Source organism: Haliotis asinina, chromosome 11 (assembly GCF_037392515.1).
Source record: "Haliotis asinina isolate JCU_RB_2024 chromosome 11, JCU_Hal_asi_v2, whole genome shotgun sequence".
Taxonomy (NCBI): domain Eukaryota; kingdom Metazoa; phylum Mollusca; class Gastropoda; order Lepetellida; family Haliotidae; genus Haliotis; species Haliotis asinina.
Window position 1 is genome coordinate 18,936,089 of NC_090290.1, and position 16,262 is coordinate 18,952,350.

The window sequence follows — 16,262 nt, forward strand, 5'->3', positions numbered from 1 at the left end:
CAGAAATTGTGTCAAGGTTATTGATTTGCTAAATGATTGTTTCACTTCTCAGATAGGTACAACCAAAGACAGATCCTATCTGAGACATTTACGTGTATTTTGACATTTTGAGGTTTCTGTTCCTCAGATATGTAGGCATTCTATTGATATTTCTTATTGATATTGCATTCTTATATCATTTATGTGTATTCTAATCTATGCTATTGATCTGGATATGATTATATTGATATATGTGTATGATGAAGCTTAAACCATTTATCAGTTGCATGCGACATCCTCTACAACAGAAGGGGCATGTATAACCGGGACATTTAGAGTTGAAAATATTAAAATACATTTGACAAAAATTTAAGACAAATTTGAAGTTAAGTTAGGAAGGGTCAATGTACTGGGAAAGTGCATTGACCAAGTAACCGAATTTTTATGGATTCACTTTTCTTGGGGGAATGGCAATTCCTCTGAAGTGACATAAACTAGGACCTTCTGATTCTACATGATTATGGGGACGGACATTCAGATACTAATGGTCAGTGTGTCAATAAAAGGGCTCGAAGAGGTTCTGGAATAATTTTTATCTTCTGGAGCCTACCAGTCGGAAAATGTATTTGATATTTTGTCAAGTATGTCAATGTTTGTTTGATGGATGGCTTAAGTTTATTAACAAAGCAATTTTATTCTGGGAGAACTTGATGGTTTCAAATAAAGTCTCGGAAAGGGACTAATGAACGTAACTAATTATTAAGACTGGGTATGAGTCATTTTTGTATGATGTAGGGCATTATTTTGGTGGGAGGAGCCTAAATTGTCATGACCTCTACTTTGTTAGTTGAGTCGTGAGTCGTGAGTCGTGAGTCGTGAGTCGTGAGTCGTGCGCGATTCTGGGCTGCACCGTTGACTTGAGAGGTTCCATCGGTATACTGAGAGAATGGCTCAGATGAACTTATATTAACAGAAGTTGCACGAGAAACCAAGTTCTTCCAGGAAGTTGTAACCTAATGTTGTGTGTAGACCAGAAAAACTAGGAAGTATCTGAGGACCTTTGCTTGTGAAAAACCGTTCCAAAAATAAAAGGACTTGAACGTGGACTTATCCTTGATTATTCCATCTAGCTACATCATACCCAGACAAAGAGTGGAGGAAATACAGATTGCAGAGGAAGAAGGGTATAACACCCAGACAGCCTCAGGTAACATTATCTAAAGTATGGGAGTTGTGATCACCTTAGTGCAATGACTGTCGTAAGTCTATGTTAAAGTATGGGAGTTGCAATCACCTTAGTGCTATGACTGTTGTAAGTCTATTCATGAAGAGTGATTTGCTATTTATAATGATAACTTTGTCTTCTTGTTTGTTTGTTTGTCCATTACCATCTCTGGACACACCTTTGTGTTTCTGTAATCAGCCAGTATTAAGTATCTCCAAAGATTTTTTAAAGTGGTATTGTTGTGGTGTTTGACAAATATATTTGAAAATTTTGAAAGTTAAATACCCTTATCAGCTCATTTATAGCTCAGAATTCAGACTTTCAGTCATGGCCTCTGGATATGTATCTTTGAAACTCAATAAATCTGCAGATGTATATTTTATGTCATAGACATCCCCGAAACCTACGAAGGTGGGTTTGAATCTGACCTCATTATGTTTCATGGTTTGTCTGCACCACCTCCAGGATTTACCAAAGTGGTCAATATCGGAGTCACCTTCATGAAAGGTCAAGACTTTCAGAATCCAAAAATACAATCATCACAGTATAGAACAACCAGCTCATGTCCGGTACTTCAATTTGATACCTGTCAGGATATGACAAACCATTGAGGATAACTTTCTGACAAGCCAAGCAGGGGTCCTGTTTTCTTGTGTGTGAAGACACTCCTCCCAGTCCTGAATGTAAACAGAGCGTCATCAGTCACTGCTCCAACTTTGAGTCCAAACCAGATACTCAAAAGTTTTCCAGTAGTAATCTTCTTCTTCACGGGCAGGCCAATTTTATTTCATGTTTCAGTATATCTGCTGGTCATATTTTTCAAGAAAAAGAAAAAAAACCCCTAAAAATAATTTTTTCCCACTCAAACTATAAATCCTAATGTTTCTATTTGCGAAAAATGTAAACTTACAAGAATTGTATTTGATTGCCTAATGATGACATCATGAATTGTCAAAAGTAAATAGAAGAAATATTACTTTGTTAATTTTCACCTCATGCCTTTAGGTTTTCTGAGGACAAAAATCAGTAAAATATGAAATCCAATTGGTCTGGCCTAAACAGGAAAAAATAGATCTACACTAGGGGTATGTTGGTATAAATAATGAGGTTGCTAATTGAGGTTGCACCAATGCACGTTATACGTCCTTAAATTTAGCCGTTTCCCGTTAACGTACTCTTTCAAATAGGGAATAGTAGCAAACAGTATGTGCTTTTGGGCAAATTTGTTTCGTGTTTTGGTGAAGAGGTGTGAAGATCTTTACCAAGAAGAAAGTGCACGTGGGAACAGATGTCAACAATGTTAGAATGCAATGAATAGTGAATAGCTGTACTGTTTCAAGAGGGTTACATGATATTGGCTCAAAACTTTGTGTTGTATTTTGATTGGCTGAGACCGTCCATAGATCTGATTTTAATCATCACTGTTCGACTCCAGACATAACAGTAGTGGTCAATGAAATAAACGTATAATAATAATAATTCTATTATACAACCTAGTATCCATCTGACTAGCTGCTCACTGGACACTGTAAACAGTGTAATCAGAATCTGATTATCATTACTCCAGATAATTCGAGCTGCCTCTTAGATGCTGGAAGACTTTATCTCACCGGGTACCCATTTTCTGCTGGGTGAACAGAGGCAGTTTTGAACAAACTCACTTGCTTAAGGTGGGATGAGAGGCAACTAACGGGATCGGGTGATCATGCTCGCTGACTTGGTTGACACATCATTGGTTCCTAATAGTGCAGCTCACTGGATTGCCTGGTCCAGACCTGATTATCTACAGACCGCCGTCACATAGTTGGAATATTGCAGAGTGGTGTAAAACTAAACTCATTAATCCTTGAGCATGCAAGGACAGTACAGCTATGCACTACTCACCCCATCTTGGGTGAAGCTAGTGAATCGTTTGTTCTCCAATTTTGCAGGTTTTTTTCATTGCGTTATTTTTCAACTTTATAAGCTGAATTTGCATTTTTGATAACTTGTTACTGTCAGTCCATACCGAAAGGTATCAGAATCTGCACACTTGTGTTTTGCATTGCATTTGACCTCAATGGGAGACACTAAGGACACAGTTGTTTGAGTCACTAAAATGTCGTGTAAACTTATAGTTGGTCTTAGTTTGAACTGCTGTTTGGGCGGTTGGGGTCAAACATATGTTGAGTATCTACATCCTTCCCATATAGTCAAAGTGTATAGATCATGAAACTGTGTGCTTAAAGAACTCTTGAAAACTTTATTTTACACAGATAATAAAAACCAAAACTACCAACATTATGAAATATTATTAAACAAACATAAAATGTTGTTACAGGATATTTATCGGACTATGCAGATAATCATTAGCCAAGTCAAAAAAAAATAAATACCACCACTATTTGGCAAGTGTCCCTTTCAACAGGGTCATGACCTTAACCTTGATTGTGATATCAGACATTTAAGCAATTTAAACTAGTTTTAATCAGCGTGCCAACACTGAAGTATTTATGGCAACAGGAACATCAAAAAATGTCGTGACATAAAAAAATAAACACAGATTTTCATAAGTTTAAATATCTTTTTATTTCATGGAAATAAATACATGTATATCCATTGTGGGCAGGCAACATTGGTTTCGTTGAACAGGATGTGATTGTGTGAGCATCAGTGAGTCAATCAGACAAAACATATTCACAACAATGCTTGTGTGGTATACAAGAAGGAATACATTAGTCAGTCTTAGCCCATACGAACCAATCTAAGTCTCTTCATGTCAACGTCTTTGATTAAATTCTGGAGAAAATATTAAAGTCGGTTGAAAGCACTGTGATTCCGAATTGGCCTGTCACATTAACCTACACTTTCTCCATCAGTCTGGATCAGTGTCTGTAAATCAGGGAGAGGGGCAGCCTAATGCATGTTTGGACTAGCAGTGGATACAATGTTTAATCAATCCAATTTCTTGCTTTAAAATCCATACAAATCCATATGGTTGCCTAGTTCACCATGTGAAAGTGTTCACACCAAAGGTCCGGGATTGATACCACTTCTGGTATTCCCCACTATTGCTGGGAGACTGCTAAAAGCGTTTTAAAAACAAAACTCACTCAACATCTGTACATATTGCCCTTGTGTTTAAACCAGTCTTTGTCCATACATGTATTTCTACAAATCTATTTTGTATTCAGATATGAGGCTAATAGACTGAATATAAATGCTAATCAGCAGACAAAATTATCAGTCTCAACATAGTGAGTGATGCTTTTAGCAATATTCCAGCAAATATCAGGGTGGGGGACTCCAGGAATGGGTTTTACATACTGTAACCTTGTGGGGATGTGTGACGAGCGATTGCTTTAACCATTAGGCTACCCCACTGAACCTTGCCATCTTAAACAATATAACAGGTGTTGTTGACGATGTGACGTAATTCCCTTAAATATCATATTTTGCTAGCAGTCATCCCCTTTGTTTTATGCAATAAATTTACACGAATTTCCCCTCTGCCCACCCTAAGCTTGACTAACCGTGCTCCCACTCATACAGAAATCAATAACCGAACAACTATGCAAATCTTGTCCCTAAATATTTTCATAAATATTAAAAGACAGGTCTTGCACACCAGATATATCCAATCAGTCAGAAAAAGATTGTTTTGTTTAACACTGCCTTGAGCTATATGGAGTCTCTTTGTATTTTGTTACTTGCACAGGTGCAACCCACTATTACAAAGTGCAACCTAGTTATTAGTCAAACTTGCACCTGATGCAAGTCAATTTTTGAGAACTAAATCAAACATAAATCTAACATTATAAGCATAAGTATGCCACTTCATTTTTCGTCTAAACTTTGAATAGCAATGGCACTGAAACATTACTATTTATAGATAAATCTAAACTATGACAGCTTTTGTAGACAAGGATCAGCTGGGTCTCTGTGTTGCTACAGTTTCATGGGTACTAATACGTCACTACTTCACATAAATATGTGCACCGAAACCTCTTCACACTATAGTGCAACTGAAATTTGACTTGTGCAACTATGTTTTTATCTCAAGTTGCAAGAGGTGCAAGTAGAGTAACATTTTTTAAATGGAGCCCTGAGTCTGGACAGACAATCCAGTGATTTAACTCGTCAGCATCCGTATATGCTACTGGGATATACTGACATGTCAGCCAAGTCAGTGAGCTGGACCATCCGATCCTGTTAGAAGCCTCTTACGACACATGGGTTACTGAAGATCAATTTGAACCCAGATCTTCATGGGTTAAACTTATGGGTTAAACTGAGATCACACAATGCAGTAGTCAGCAGCTTCAAAAGTGACCTACGCGTTTAGGATTCAATGTAGCCAGTACCACGTCAACTGGCCTGACCAAACAACCCAGTTAGTTGCCTCTTACGACAAGTATGGGTTCCCGATGGCCAGTTTTAAACCAGATCTGCACAAGTCCAGTGATCAGTTCATTAGCTGGTCAACATGACTGCCGTAACTACCACCACACCTACCATACCGTTAAGCTTCCTATCCTTGACCAGTGGAGATCAAGGTTAGAATGTTTTCAGTAGCCCCTGCCTGGCAAATAACAGGAATGGGTGGTCAGGCTACATGACTTGGTTGGCACATGCCACCTCATCATAGTTGCACAGCTTGATGCTCAGGCAGTTGATCACTGGATTGTTTTGGCTTAAACATCCTTCCTCGAAATTCAAGACAGGAAGAGATGACTGGAACACTTCCTGTATTTGGTGAGTGTGGTTGTAAACAGCTTTTAGCATTTCTCATCCATATCGTTGCTAGGCACCAGTAATGTGTTGCACGTTTCACCTAGTGTTCCCCCTAGGCACATTTAGGAGGGCGCAGTGCCCTGCCCTTTGACTTTTGCGCCCTGCCTTTTTTATTTTGAGCCCTGCCCTTTTTCGTCTCAATCGCAGTCGTTTACTATGACGAGTGTGTATTTTCCAGATTTGAAATGCTTTTTCAAATTCTAATCTTAAAATACAAACTGAGAAGAGTAAAAATGAACTTTAGAACTGAAATCATAAGACAATTTGACTTCATATACATTTTGTTGTTCTTTCAATATTCCTCACCAACATGCCCTTTGAGGTTATGAAGTGCCTTTTTCCATGAATTTACCCTGCCCTTTCTGAACCCTAGGGGGAACACGCAGTTTCACCAGTGTAGGGAATCAGACCTTGGGGGATATATTAATTAACTCATGCAAAAAACTTACAAAACTTATTTTTCCACAATATTCGACTTAAGTTTTTATGTTTTGTAAAACTTGAGAGTAAGTGTGTTGATAAATATAACTTAAATTTTGTCATTTTGTCCCTTCACTATCAAGAACAACCAACAACACAAACCAACCATATCTTAAAGATAATATACCATCAACTAAACTTATTTCAGTTCATTTTCTCTAACACTGTATATTTATGATCCCTAACCACACAAAAGTAACCAGGGGCTACAGTGGTTTAAGTGGTCACTTGTCACACCAAAGACCTGGGTTTGATTACCCGGGTGTACAATAATGCAGTGTGTGAAGCCCATATCTGGTGTCCCCTGCTGTAACACTAAACTCTCTCTCTCTGTGAGAGCAGCAGAGTGGTTGGGGTGTTCACTTGCTGCATCTAAGGTTCAGGTTCACTTCCCTCCATCCATGCCACATGTGAGGGGTGGTGCGACAGCCAAGAGGAAGTGTTTGCTCATCACTCTGAAGAATTGAGCTCGATTCCACACATGGATATAATGTGTGAAGCCCATTTCTAGTTTGAACCCATGCTGTGATATTGTTGTTACAAAACATTTGTACTGTTACTTACTACCTGTCGTAACTCTCTACTTTATCATAGTCTCACGAATATTTATGTATCATTTACACCTGAGCTCTCAAAAAGATCATTACTGCAGAAAAAAAAAATGTCTTTTAATCATTTACCTGAGAGGGCATTTAGTAATCTTTAACTGCTTGTACACGATAAAGATTTTGATTTGTTTGGTTGTAGAACCATTCTTAAAATGCAATTTACCGTCAAAGCTAAAAGATTTTCAAACTTTATTCTTGCTTCAGGAGAGGGGATTTGCAATACAGTTTTGTAAAAGTATTAAGATGTTAAAGTTAGCTCAAAGTGTGCTTATCCCATTGTGAACAAAATACTACTGCAGGTGTTTGAAATTTACACCCAATTCTTTACACCCCTTGCTAATTACAGGTACTTAATCCTGTCATACTTCAAGACTGCTCACTTCTTTTTTGTCAGGGCACACAAGGCCACTCAGCAAATTGTGTGTGTAAACATACAGACAGGTGCTCAAACATCCGGATATACGGGAGTATTAAAATTTAGCATTTTTTAAGTGAAAATTACCGTCTGGTTGCAGAAACCAGATTTCTGTTTAAGTGAGTAAATTTAGAATATTGTGAATTCGTTTTAAGGAGATGTTTTCAGGATATCTGAGGTTCAGATAAATGGGGCACAAATGTATCTCCTTATTAACTAAAAAAAACCCTTATTGGTGCCAAGTCTGTTTATTTTGCAGCTGCTACCCTTTGGAACTCTATGTCTTTTGATCTAAAATTATACAGAAACACAATGATAATGCTACCCAATCTTGGCTGAGAATGTTTTGCGTTTTCATTGTGTTTCAGTATAGTACCAACACTGACACTCTTCAAACACACACTTTCATAAATGCTTGTATTTTCTTACACATATGAACTAAGACTTGTCAGGGCTTTCAGCATTGCCCTCGTGGGGTAAACATCAGCGCTATACAAACACTCATTATTATAATTATGTTTTACAGAATAAAAAATTGTATGCAGCAGAGAATGGTGTTATTACCATTATTACTACCTCTTAACCTGAATTAATTTGTGTCTATATCTGCATGCTCAACTTTCCTCACATTGCCATTTTAGTCGAGGACATGAAAAAGTCAAAATAAAAATAACCCTGGCCAAATATGACAATTTCAGCAAATGATGAAGTAGAGATGAGAGAGATCTTAAATAAAATGCCAGTGATTTCTGGACACCCATAAATACAATCCTATCACAGATAATGTTTTCACAAAAACTATCACTATGAATATAACACAAAAAGTGTATTACTATGTACAAATATCACTTAAAATAACAAATGACAACAAAATGGTTACAAAAATATTTCCGACAGACACTATTTTCAGCGCCAGTTAATCATTAAGGAATGTAATTCATATCAACAGGTCCATAAATAAAGTGTGTAAAAGAGGAAAACTAAACAGTTCCTGCTTGTGTTTAACCAAATATCAAAACTAAAACATGGGTAAGCTGGAATATTAATTATAACACAACGCTAAACTGTAATCCTTAAAAGTCATAATAATAGTACATGGACAATATGGACTGTTGACAATCAGTGTAGACAAAAGAATGTTGTCATGAGAACAGCAGTGAGATGCGAAATAGCATGAGTATTGCCATATGAGAAAATGTCATTTCTCACAGTCTCTCTTATTTGGAATGAAAGATCCATATGATGATACTGAAATGGCACAAATGTTGAGATTAAAAATTTAGAGTGAGTGAATATTGTTTTATGCTGATTTCAGCAGTGTTTCAGCAATATCATGACTGGACACAGTTAAAATGGGTCCCACATTGTACCCATGTAGGGAATCAAATCCCTAATTTTCACTAATAACCTACACCACTGCACTTGGAAATTTGGAGGGTGGTGGGGTAGTCTACTGGTTAAAGTATTTGCTCATCACACAGAAAACCCGGGTTCAATTCCCCACATGGATACAGTTTGTGAAGCCCATATCTGGTTTTCCTGCCATGGTATTGCTGGAATAATGCTAAAAGATGGCCAAAACCATACTCACTCACTAAAAATTTGGAAAAGCCAAGGGTCCATCATCTTACAAGTTCACCTTAAATCATCACAGAAAGGAAAGGAATTTTGACAAAATCACAAAATGACTAACAGTCAATATTAACGTGGTCTTGAAGTATGTTCTTCACATTGTCCTCAGCAGAAGTGATGTGTAATTGTCTGTCCTGACTCAGCCAAATTGTAAACTTGATGAATTTTTTACTGCAGACACAACTCCGGTGCCAATCTTGGAATACAGCTCAGCTTGAAGCGCCTTCTGACCAATTGTTTCATTGTCATACTTGTGGCGGACATCATCTCTCAGCTTCTGTGTTGCCTCAGCAACTGCTCTTGTCTGAAAATAAGAGCTGCCATTATTTGATTGGCACAGTGTGTTTTTCAGATCTAACAATGATGGAGCTTCCTTTGATCATATTTCGAAAATCGACACCTTAGATGAAGCATACATATAACATGCTTATACTTTGTATTCCACATATCACACACAGACAATGTATACCACACAAAGATCATGCATGGCACACAGACTGTGCATAGTACACTGATTATGCTCATGTCATGCATGCAATATAGATCATGCCGGACACTGATCATGCATACCAAACACCAATCATGCATAGCACACATACAGATCATGCTTACCATACATGTTCCACACAGATCAAGCATACTGCTAAGAGATCATGAATACCTCACATAGATCATGCCACTATCACTCAGTATCAGACCATGCATGCTACACACAGACCATGCATGCCACACATTGACCGTGCACACCACACACAGACCATGGATGCCGCATACAGACAATGCATGGCACAAACAGACCATGCACACCACACACAGACCATGTATGCTACACACACAGACTATGTATGCTTCACATACAGACCATGCATGCAACAAACAGACCATGCAGGCCACACACAAACCATGCACACCACAGACAGACCATGTATGCTATACACATAGACCATGCATGTCACACACAGACCATGAAAACCACACATAGACAATTGCAATCTATTAAGATATTGCAATATGAGAATCAGGGCAATATTTCATGCAATAGTTATTGCATACAAAATTTTCATTTTTACTCAACAACATCACCGTCAATCATAGATACATCGTATGCCACCTTGAGACCAGCATAAGAACCAACGCAAATCCAAACTGCAAATGAGATGTGATCCTAATTCCGAGGTGACTACAAGTTCACATGATTTTATACAGTCACTTGCAAGACGTACCTGCAAGATATTAGCATCCTTCTCTTCCTGCAACATCTGGGACTTCTTGTCCTTCAGTTCAATCTCAGATCTCAGACCTTGCTCCCATTTTGCCAGCTCTTTGTGAACCCTGGAAACATGCATGTCTTGCTCAAATACACATTGCCTTTGTGACAATGAATCGAAACCTTACACAGGTAAAATAATACCTTGTGAGACAGCTGATTCTATTTATCATCCAATATCATACTTAATTTGGCTAAGAGAAATTTAAATCGAAGCATCACTTGTAACAAGTTCATTTGAAGAAATGCGTATGAATAATCTATGCGAATAAGACCGATGGAAGAGTTACAGAGCGACGACATTACGTCGTAAGAAACAAGCACATAAGAAAGTAGCACAAGCATTTATTGCTTTAAATTCTGCAAAATATATGTCTTACCATACCTTGGTAGAATTTTAAGCAAACTTTTACATCGCTAGAAGAAACTGAAACTTTGTCACCTGTCAACAATTACTCAATTGCGGTGGCCATCTTTGTTTACAGCTAAATCAGCAATTACCCCGAAACTTACCAAAACAACATCCCTGATCTTCCACTTGTAATGGATGACAAATGGATGTATTTTAACTTGAAACCTATCCTTTCAATAACAGCTGTAGCTATCTTAAGGACACACACACCTTCCCCACCCAAACACACCCACCAACCTCCTTATCAGTATGGATTTGTTTATCATCCCAAACTGTGTCCCATAAGAGATATCGCTTGTGTGAGATCAGATGATACTTCCCTAGGAGATATCATTTTGAAGTAGATTTTGTGTAATGCCCTGACAATGCTATGATGTCATTAACTTGATGATGTCACAATGCTATGACATCGCTGCACTGCAAATCTAATGGCAGTGCTGTGTTCAACGATGTACAGTTATTAGTGAAAACTAATGAAGAATGATTTTGGATGATCAATAGAATCTCACCCCCTGTGTCCACTCATATCAATTATATCAACACTCGTTGATAAAGGTAAGCCTTGGATATTTGTTAATTTATAAACTTGTGTTGATATATTTGATATCAGTAGCAACTTGGGTGTGATTCTCTTTATACCACTGTCAAGGTATAGTGAAGTCCTACAGCACAGAACAGACTTCTAACAGGGATTACTTAAAACAACATTTAAGCATACCAAATTTCCACCTTAGTTTTTTGTTTACAGCATTAATAAAGGTGAATGACTGGATATTTGTGGATGCCTTGGGCATGCAGTTGTTGTGGTGTCTACTTCAGGACAGCCCTGTCCAAATATTTCTATAGACCAAAAACTATGTAGCCAGGCTATATGATATTTAGTTATTATTATTCAATCTACAATCTTGATCTTTATCACTACCGCAGAGTACATTGTTTGTCAGCTACCTTGTTCCTCTTTGTCACTTCCATTAATTACTGTATATGACATTTATGGTCTTTATTGGTCATCCCCTTTGCCTGAGTCTGTCATCACATCAACTGTAGAAGGTAGTACTATTGTTTCTCTATCGGTTCATTGTTGAATCTTTGCCTGTCTATTGTTGTTAAAAACTATATATATATGTATGCTCACATCCATACTGGACATGAGACATGAGATGTCAGTGTGGAGTCCGGCATTCTGACTGCCTTTGTAGGGCGACCGCGAGCAGGATTATGCCACTCGCAGGAAAGGCCCTAGGGTTGAGCTGGAAGTCCGCTCACCTCATTCATGTATACTTGTTTGTCATGTCTTGTGAAACCAACTAAAGAAGTTTGAACAACTAAACTATGCCTTTGTTCTTCATCAACGTATTCATTTGTCTTCGTCAACGTAACGTTCATCATAATCATGAGCTAATTCTCCAATCATCCTATCCATGAGCTGATCCCAAATCGACACACCAACCATATATGACACGCGTTAACACTTTAATGTTAGCTGGGTGCTAACTATTGCTGCACTCTGCAATATTCCAGCTACATTGTGATGGTCAGTAAATAATTGAGCCTGGACCAGAGAATCCAGTGATCAATAGCACGAGCATCGATCTAAACATCTGGGATATGATGATATGTCTGACCCAAGTCTGGCCATCTTATCCTGTCAGTTACTGTTTAGGGGCAACTTAAATTAACACTGTAAACATTTTTGCTTGCTAAGTAACATTTTCCATTTTCTGTTTATACATTGCAATATCAGTCATCAGAACTTTGCAACATTCAAGCAGTATTTGCATCAATTTCATGTGTAGAATGATTCTATAGTGTATGAAGAGAACCATGAATATATGATATGATACACAAGTACGAGAAATATGCCATAAATATGCCACAGCTGAAGAGAGAAAAAAAGCCATTCGGATGTTACAGATTGGGTTGACATAGAATGCTGTCTTCCTCAGATGTCACCATATCACTGTTAAATGACTTATTCAGCATTACAGACAGAGTCACCATGGACAGACCAAGAAGTGGACATCCACGCATCACCATGCAGCAGAAAGTTTCATACTCATTTGAGTAGATTTTAAGAAATTCATTGAGCAAAGAGGGTAATGTTTCTTTTGGGATTTAGTGTATTTTACTACTAACTTTTTGATGTTAACTCTGTGTTCCTTGTCCCTAGCCTTGCGTTCCTCCTGGAGTCTATGTAACGTCTCTTGTCGCCGTCGCTCCACACTCTCGCTGGCCTTCCTCTCCAGCTGAACCATACATGCAAATGAATGTATGGATTACTAAGCATCTATTTTACACAAGCAGAAAAAAACAAGTTCTTTGGTTTGATGATGACAGAATGGTTTGGACTTGTGTAGGGTCAGTGCCATGGGTGCCATTGTCCAAAACAATCCTGGCACTAAGACTATCTTAAAGGCACAATGCCATGCCACACTTCTCTAAAAATACATACTGTGCACTCTGTCCAACTCAGGCTCTCTGTTTCTCGGATTGCCATGTAAACCAGACTGTACTTACAGAACCAACGTAATCCTTCTTTGTTGTCATAATTAAAAAGCTCTTATCTCAGACTCTCATTATTTCCCATTTTGAACCAAAGTTTTGGCCCGAAAAGGTAGTTACAATGTTATTTAGTTAATTATGCATAACTTTTATCTATAAATTTCAGTCATATGATTACTAGGTTCATGATTTATAAGAACATAAATGTTAATACTTGTAAACAAGTCAGGTAGAGAGAAAGTTACCACTTCTGGACAATCACTTCTCACTTAAATCACATGCTGACTGCTATAAGACATTGGAGGATTTATTGTGACCTACACAGAGTCCAGCCTGGTACTGAAGGCTACCTGCACAAGCCATTGTTAACATGCCCTGTGCAGGTTGATAACAGCGAAATCACATCCTAAATGATGATGTGAGCCAGTTCAGTTTTACAGCGCACTCAGCAGTATTCCAGCTATATGGCAGCAGTGTATAAATAATTGGGTCTAAACCTGACAATCCAGTGATCAACAGCATGAGCACTGATCTTCGTAATTGTGAACTGATGACATGTCATGTGAGACTGACCACCTGATCCCGTTAGTCGCCTGCTACAACAAGCACTGTTGCCCATTGTGGCAAGCATGGGTTGCCGAAGACCTATTCCACGGATGTTCGTGGGTGAGGATGAGGATGAGGATGAGGAGGAAGTCGGTTACCTGTTTCCTGCGATGCATCAGATCCTGTCTCCATGCCTCCATCTCATTGTCCATCTTCTCCACAGACTGTCGAGCAAAATCCTGGCGCTTCTCACGTTTACTCCTGTAAAGAAAGACGTCAGGCTCGCTATTCTCAAAACGTTCGCAGTCCTATGAACTTCTTAAGCCCATTCTTAACACACTGGCTACAATCAAAGTTAAGATTTCTTAGGGCTGTGAACGTTTTGAGAATAAGGGCCCAGATTAGAGAGTAAGTGAGTTTAGTTTTACGTTGCACCAAACAATATTCCACCTATATGACAGCAGTCTGTTAATAATCAAGTCTGGACCAGACAATCTGGTGATCAACAGTATGAGAATCAATCTACGCCACTGGGATATGATGTTGCGAGTTTATCAAGTCAGCAAGACTGACCACCCGATCCCATTAGTCGTCTCTTACAATAAACATGGACTGCTAAGCAGACCTCAGTTTCTACAAGAATACAAGGTATCTGTTACAACATTCGTGTTGAGATTTCATTACAAGGAGTAGGCACAATTTCTCACTGAGTGGGTGACTTTCAGTTTTACATCACTTTTAACAATATACCAGCAATATCACGATGATGGACACCAGAAATGGGCTTAACATATCACAACCATGTGGGGAATCGAACCAAGGTCTTTGGTTTGATGAGCAAATGCTTTGACCCCTGGGCTACCCTACCACCCTTTTTCAGCTATCCAGCTGTAGGGTGCCAGTTTGTAAATACATTTGTAACTGAGTCTCGACCTGTCATCAACAGCTTCAGTATCAATCTATGCAATTGTGATACGATGACATGATGACATCATCAGCCATGTCAGCACGCCTGACTGCATGATCCTGTTAGTCGCCTACTTCCACAAGCAAGCGAGTTTAGTTTTGTTTTGCTTTATTCAGCACTTGGCAAAATTCCAGCTATATGTCGGCTCTCCACAATAATGGTTTGGTGAAGACCATTTCTAACTGATTCTTCATGGGTGATTAAGACAACCTGAACTTACTGGTTGAGCATCATCTGGTGGTATTTCTGCTGTAGCATCTTCTCAAAGTTTAACCTGGCTGACGAATGCTTCACATTCACAGATGTAGAAAGGTGGCTGCTTTTCTCTCTGTAATAGAATATAAACATTATTTGTCTTCTTTAAGCCAAATTTAGAAGTTGGTATGATGAACAGGAACAATTTTTGATAGATAATGGATTGCAATGGATGCAAAGTTTTGATGCTAACACCATTATCAGTCATCTACATTGAAACATCACATCCCTTGCAATAAAAAGGTTGTCTATCCACAAAACATTATTCCATGTTATATTTCAGTCTAAAAGTATCTGTCTTGACATAGATCGATGTTTCTTAAAAGCAATATCTTAGTGTGATATGTATATATGTAGATAAAGTCACCATTTTCAGTGGTTTCAGAGAAGACTGGGGTTTAGATTTTTTAAGATCTCTTAGCGCTAAGGTAGTTTAAGTGCCATACATCAACACTGACTTATGACTATGTTAGTGCAAAGGCAGCCTTGAAAATCTAGGCCCAGATTAGATAAAAAAATTATGTAAACATCAGGAAAAAACATTTAGTTGTAAGTGCCATAGATTGACATTAACTTATGATTATCTTAGCGCTGAGACAGCTTTGAAATTCTAGGTCCAGGATAAAACAACAAAATTAAGTAAACATAAGGAAAATATCTTTAAATAGAGGTGGCATTAAAAATACTAATTTGTTATTTGGGGGTAATTTATCTATGCTTTCTGTATCCGAGAAAGAGTGAATGAGCAAATAAATCAACAGTAATCACTGCTTTGGAATGACCTTCCCTTAGAACTGAGAGCAATCAAAGTATTTGACAATTTGAAATTGCAGCTGAAAACTCACCATCTATTCACCATCTATGATCTGCATACAGACTCACCAGTGTTCACACTTTCCTCAAATATCCTGTCTTTTATAAGCTCTAGTTTATTTCATGTAGCCCTTTGAACATATGTTCTTATGGCATCTAGCGCTATACAAAACTACATTATCATAATTTGTTATATACTATTTTTATGTCATTTTTTCATGGTGGGCCTTCACAAACATCAGTAAAATGTGTAAACAAAACAAAAAGGTTGTGCAAAGTTATCCTGTCGACAAAATCCCATTTCACATTGATTTTACCAAACTATAAGCTCTATAAAGAAAGAAATACCATTTGTTGCAAGCCTTTGAATTTTACCATATGCAAAACC

The 16,262-nt window shown here is 38.0% G+C and overlaps 1 protein-coding gene across 1 annotated transcript in view; it reads right to left on the minus strand.

The window, feature by feature from the left end:
* Window positions 1-3,755: 3,755 nt before the first annotated feature.
* The window catches only part of LOC137255981 (coiled-coil domain-containing protein 177-like), a 36,027-nt gene continuing 23,520 nt past the window's right edge, over window positions 3,756-16,262 (minus strand). The window contains exons 13-17 of the mRNA XM_067793615.1: window positions 15,027-15,134; window positions 13,998-14,100; window positions 12,928-13,037; window positions 10,336-10,444; window positions 3,756-9,416 (exon numbers count right to left, since the gene is read on the minus strand). Coding sequence (XP_067649716.1) covers window positions 9,252-9,416; window positions 10,336-10,444; window positions 12,928-13,037; window positions 13,998-14,100; window positions 15,027-15,134 — 595 coding nt within the window. The 3' untranslated portion in view covers window positions 3,756-9,251. The remainder of the gene's footprint in view (window positions 9,417-10,335; window positions 10,445-12,927; window positions 13,038-13,997; window positions 14,101-15,026; window positions 15,135-16,262) is intronic.